The 6,181-nt window shown below is 45.8% G+C and overlaps 1 protein-coding gene across 3 annotated transcripts in view; it reads right to left on the bottom strand.

Moving 5' to 3' along the window:
- The window catches only part of LOC109931015 (polypeptide N-acetylgalactosaminyltransferase 10-like), an 82,723-nt gene extending 78,493 nt beyond the window's left edge, over positions 1 to 4,230 (bottom strand). For 2 of the 3 annotated variants that reach the window (XM_048603680.1, XM_048603681.1), the window contains exon 1: positions 2,942 to 4,230. In XM_048603680.1, the coding sequence (XP_048459637.1) occupies positions 2,942 to 3,073 (132 nt within the window). In that variant the 5' untranslated portion in view covers positions 3,074 to 4,230. The remainder of the gene's footprint in view (positions 1 to 2,941) is intronic. The other variant, XM_020530370.2, reaches the window with a different exon arrangement.
- Between the last annotated feature and the right edge of the window lie 1,951 nt (positions 4,231 to 6,181).

The following is a 6,181-nucleotide window of genomic DNA, read 5'->3' as shown; positions in this document are numbered from 1 at the left end:
TCGGCGGCAGTTGGAGATGAAGAGGTCAAGGGAGGGTAGGAGCCCTTGGGGTGGTGTCCATGAGGAGGGGGTATGTTGGAGGTGGGAGAAGGGGTCAGTAGAGGGAGGGTTAGGTTCACGGTTGAAGTAGTAAGCGTGGAGGCGGAGGCGGCGGAAAAACTGCTCTATGTCCAAACGTGAGTGGTATTCGTTGATGTGTGGGTGGAGGGGGACAAAAGTAAGCCCTTTACTGAGGACTGACCGTTCATCCTCAGTAAGGGGGAGGTCTGGGGGGATGGTGAAGACTCGGCAGGGGTGGGTGCTATTGTCCCCTCTGGAGCTGCTGGCTGTGGAGGCTGTGGGCAGAGCGACGTTGGCATCGGCTGTGGGTGGAGTTGTGTTGGCGTCGGCTGTGGGCGGAGTTGCATCGGTGGCGGTGGGCGGAGTTGTGTCCGCGTCGGCAGCAGCGGTGACAGTAGGCGCGACTTCAGTGTCTGTAGTGTTGGTCTCGGAAATGGAGGCAGTGGCATCGGCAGCGATGGCGTTCACTGTCCCAGAAGTGGGGTACCTGGCGGTGGCGGATGTGACGTCATCTGTGGGTTCTCCGACAGTGGCCTCATGGCCAATGGCGGCTGGCACATTGTGGGGAAGGTCCCGGGTAGGGTTGGGGTTTTGGGAGGTGGAGGAAGCCCGTTTTGGGTGGTAAGCACCAGGAAGTATACTGTACTTACGGTTTTTAGTGTCCAATAAAGCTGAGTGGAATTGTGAGTTCAGGTTGTGGGTCCTACGAAGAAGAAGAAACAGGAGAGGTCCTTTGCAGGTCTGGGAGAGGGAGGCTCTGAGCTGGGGTAGGCTTGATTGTAGTGCCTGGAGATGCCGGCGCATTGCTGCAAGTGTGTGTTTCAGGAGTCGTAGGGAGAAACGCTTCTGAAGGACCTCAATGCTATGAATGTAGATATTGTCATGGTTGGGGCCAAATTGGGAAGGCTTGAATGTGGATTGTAGTCCATTGGGGATGATCTGGTTCTGTAGGCAGGTACTAAGAAAGGTGATGTGGCTATAGTACCTGGTTTGCTTCAAGACATGGTCGAGCAGTTTCAAGGCCGAAGAGATTACAAGAGAGTTGCAGTGGGAGAGAGATCCCCTGAGGTTTGTCCGGAGGGAGGAGGGTAACTTCTTCAGGCTAGGCATCCGTAGAAGAGGCTTCGCAGTGGGGTTAAAATTGAATCAGAAATAGTAGGAACTGCAGATGCTGGAGAATCCGAGACAACAAGGTGCAGAGCTGGATGAACACAGCAGGCCAAGCAGCATCTTGGAGCAGGAAGGCTGACGTTTCGGGCCTAGCCCCTTCATCAGAAATGGGGGAGGGGGAGGGGGTTCTGAAATAACTAGGGAGAGAGAGAGTGGGAGGCGGATAGAAGATGGATAGAGGAGAGGATAGGTGGAGAGGAAACAGACAGGTCAAAGAGGCGGGGATGCAGCCAGTAAAGGTGAGTGTAGGTGGGGAGTTAGGGAGGGGACAGGATGAGGTTAGTAGGTAGGAGATGGGGGTGTGGCTTGAGGTGGGAGGAAGGGACGAGCTGGGCTGGTTTTGGGATGCGGTAGGGGGAGGGGAGATTTTGAAGCTTGTGAAATCCACATTGATACCATTGGGCTGCAGGGTTCCCAAGTGGAAGTTAACATTTTAAGGGCGTGGCACAGATGTAATGGGCTAAATGGCCTCATTTTACACCATAACAATTCTGCAAATTGCAGATGGCATTGTTAAAGTACAACATTACAGTGACATTTACTTTGGATAGATTTACAAAATTTCACCAACCCCATCCCCTGCCCCGAACAGCTATCAAATAGAACTCAATGTAACCTAATGGTTTTATCACATTTGTAAAAAAGTGTTTAACAGGCTGTGAAGAAAGTTGACCAACACAAGGTCATAAGAGACTGTATCCAAGTCTGCACCTCTTTTACAGCACAAGCTTTCCAGATAAATAGTTTGGGTTTCACTCATCATCTGATTGCTTATCAGAAATGTAAACCAGGTATCAGTCAAAAAGGGCATTTTCTTTTCAATTGCAAAACAAACTAATCAGTGTACTTTGTGATGGCAGTCAGCAAAGAATATATAATATTAATATAAAATCGCTGTACTTATTGAAGAACAAAAAGCTTCCAGGAGTAGTCAATTCTGATCATACTAACAGTGCTACTATCATGTCAGTGGGAAGCAACTTCATTCCGCAGATGCAAAACAAGATTCCTAGAGGGGGTAGTTTCTCACTAGTTCAGTTTGACATGATCGTTAATTATTATTCCAGTGAAGTGTCAAACAAGGTTTAAAGTGTTTACAAGCTCTTCAGCATACACTCCTCCACGTCTTCAAACGTACGTGTCGAAATATTTAGAACTGTTAGCCACTTACTCACACCATCTAAATATTTAACAATTGATTGCGGTGGGGGGAGGGAACGCCCGGGTAGCAGAACAATCAGCCGGCTATCTCAACAGGCGACTGACTAACTGGATCCACACAGTGGTTACTTATCCGAGCCCATTAGCTGCAGTGTAAATATAGCATCGAATATCAAGGAAGTAAGGGCAGAGTCAGCTGGCAAAGCCTCTCCTCTGGACTCTATACACAGGAGCAGAACATCGGAGATTTTAAAAGTTCCTTACTTGTATGCCCGTGACCCATATCCTAAACTGCTGCTCTTAAAAAAAACAAACAAAACCCCAAAATAAACATTTTAAATCTTCCCGCGCTATATTTTATAAGCAACCGATATGTCAATAATCGACATGCATTGTTAGGCACAACACCAGTATGAATCATAAAAGTTTGAGTTCATGGGCCTCTACCGTATGTCAGAACGATAAATAAACGCAAGACCCTGAAGAATAACACTTGCGCCAAAGCTGGTCCCAGGTATCAGAACTCAGCTGGGAGTGTGTGATTTCATACCTGCACCTCTTCAGCTGGGCTCTCCAGCTGCTGCTCCCTGTACAGAGACCACAACCCGACGTTCGGGAGGAACACTACAGTTAGAAGGATTAAGCCAGCCACCTGAAGAAGTCTCTTTTGCCTTCGCCTCATCTCCCAGTGCCGGTTGAACAAGAGACTTTGCAATCAGTAATAATGTATCGAACTTTCTCCCTGCAGCTCCTCGCAAATGCTGAACCAGGGACTTCCGCCGGCTGCTACCATTATCCTGATGGGGGAGATCTCGAAACTCTTAACATTCAGTCACCAAACTATTTGTCTAATTTCCTTTCGGGTCGATAGTAATTACTTAACATCTACATTTGAACAATTTAGATTAAAAGCTATAACTTCAGTAATTTTGTAACTGTATATTTCACAGGCAAACACCCTCAGACGGCTTGAATCGTTCCTCCGAGTAGGTTGTGACTGTAGAACCCGGAGTATCAATGAGTCCCAGGCGAAGGCAACGTGTTCAAATTGCTATTTGTCAATTTAAGATCCACAGGGATTAGCTTCAGACTGGAATTCAAACGGTGGGAGGGTGCGACTTTATGTCGTCTTTCTGTAGAAATATATATGCAGGGAGGGAAAGTGTTAACGTTGTCAATAAGCGCAGGTATTTTAAATGCGAAGTTCAGTGTCCTCTCGAACCACTGTTTTGTCAAAAACAATTCATTCTTGTCTTTGCATTTCACAATTGCAAACCCAAGGCAAAAATGATCTTGGAATATTGTAGAATAAGTCAATTGGTACTGCAAGCATAATTTCAATCTCGGTCATATAGTGGTGGCCCTATTAAGCCCACATTCTTCATAATTTCAAATCTTTTTCAGGCAATAATCACTGAATATTTATCGGCACAAATAGGGACTTATTCTGTTATTGCTTCGTGGTAGTGCTGCCGACCCCAACTTGAGTCAGCAGACCAGGTGATGGGAGTGGTGCAGGTCCTCTACAGAAGCCGTTGTGTCAGAATTCTGGCTCGGATATATTTCAATTTGTCCGACCATAGATTTAAGAAAAAAAAGACGCCAAATCTTAGTGTTTACGGACTAAAACACGGATGCGATCTGTGCGAATACTCAGATATTTAATGCTGCTGCTATAATTACATCCGTGTACAAAAATGCCGCTAGAATATTGAACTCAGACTTCCTCATATGACCGGAGTAGGGCCCGACCCCAAACGTCAACTTTCCTGCTCCTCTGATGCTGCCTGGCCTGCTGTGTTCCTCCAGCTCCACACTGTGTTACCTCTGACTCCAGCATCGGCAGTTCTTACTAGCTATGAGGGACTTTATTTTGTTTATTGACTTCATTTTTATTCTTCACGAACTTCACGGTTAATGTAGTTGTTCAAGCGGCCGACAGGTGGTTCACTTGTACCAATCGGATTAGAACTATTGCTTCAATCTTTAAATTTCCTCAAATTTTCAAGTTCAAACGAGGGTGAAGGAAGGTTTATTTTAACTCCTTAATCCCTGTCCGGTATAACCATTACATTCTGCCTTGGTTGCATCTTGTTTTTTTTAGTTATTACAGGGGTAAGTCTCTGTGCTGTCCTGTTCGAGAGCCCGTTCTAACTGTTGATCGCTCTGCATGCAGAAAGACTTCCTGCTATCAATCATAAACCCCGATCGAAAACGATTTCCTTTCACTCCGTGTTGTGAAATTCTGAAGTGACTAGAGCCGCAAAGCCTGCCACTAGTCGGGGAAGGAGCTTGCTTTGGGACTTTGATGTCAGACATTTAGATAATGTGAAACAAAAACAGAACTTAAGTTTTAAGATAACTATGAAAAGGATGTCAGGACCTTGCGGGAAGGAACTAAAGTTGGGGGAGGGCAAATTATGTCAGTATTAGCCAGGAGCTGGGGAGTGTTAAATGGGAGGAGCTGTTATCAGGCAAGTCCACATTTGACACGTGGGAACTGTTTAAAGACCTGCTGGGGAGAGTTCAAGACTAGCATGTTCCAGTAAGGAGGAAGGATAAGGATGGCAAGGTAAGGGACTCTTGGATAACCAGGGAGGTTGTGATTTTAGTCAAAGGGAAAAAAAGAAGCATATGTAAGGTTTAGGAAGCTAAAATCAGACAGGGACTGTGAGGAAAATGAGAAAAGCAGCAAAGTACTCAAGCAGGGAATTAGGAGAACAAGAGGCCATGAAATGATCTTGGCAAGTAGAGTTAAAGAGTATCCCAAGGCTTTCTATAGATACATTAAAAATAAGAGAATATCTAGGGAGAAGGTAGGACCACTCAAAGATAGAGGGAACTTGTGCTTGGAGGCAGAGAATGTGAGTGAGATCGTAAATGAGTACTTTGCATCGGTATTCACCCAGGAAAAGGGTATGGAGGATAGTGAGATTTGTGTGGAGCATCCTAATATGCTAGGGCATTTTTGAGATCAATAAAGAAGTGGTGTTGGATCTCTTGAGGAGCATTAAGGTGGATAAGCCCCAGGCCATTGAGAGAGCCAAGAGAGGAGATTACTGAGGCCTTGACCAAGATCTTTGTATCCTTGCAAGCCACTGGAGAGGTCCCAGAGGACTGGCGAGTAGCTAATGTTGTTCCTTTGTTCCAGAAGGGAAATAGGGATGATCTAGGAAACTACAGACCAGTGAGTCTCACATCAGTGGTTGGGAAGCAGTTGGACAGAATTCATAGGGATAGGATTTACGCACATTTGAAAAAGCATAGCCCAATTAGGGATGGTCAGCATGGCTTTGGGCAGGGCAGATCATGCCTTACTAACTTGATTGAATTTTTCAGGGAGGTGACAAAGGTGATCGATGAGGGTAGAGCAGTGGATGTTGTTTACATGAAGTTTAGTCAGGCTTTTGACAAGGTACCTCATACTAGGCTCATCCAGAACATTAAGATGCATGTATCCACAGTGACTTGGCCGCGTGGATTCAGGATTTGCGTGCCCATACAAGTTACAGGGTATTGGTGGAAGGGTGTTTTTCAGGCTGGAGGTCCTTGACTAGCGGTGTTTCACAGGGATCCATGGGAGCTCTGCTGTTTGTAATATATATAAATGACATAGATGAAAATGTAGATAGGTGTGTTGGTAAGTTTGCAGACAATACAAAGATCGGTGGTCTGTGGATAGTGTAGAAGGTTGTCAAAGGATACAGCGGGATATGGATCAGTTGCAGACGTGGGCGGAGAAATGGCAGATGTAGTTTAATCTGGGTAAGTATGAGGCACTGCACTTTGG

Source organism: Rhincodon typus, chromosome 12, assembly GCF_021869965.1.
Source record: "Rhincodon typus isolate 14 chromosome 12, sRhiTyp1.1, whole genome shotgun sequence".
Classification (NCBI taxonomy): domain Eukaryota; kingdom Metazoa; phylum Chordata; class Chondrichthyes; order Orectolobiformes; family Rhincodontidae; genus Rhincodon; species Rhincodon typus.
This window is presented reverse-complemented; position numbering and strand designations above follow the sequence as displayed.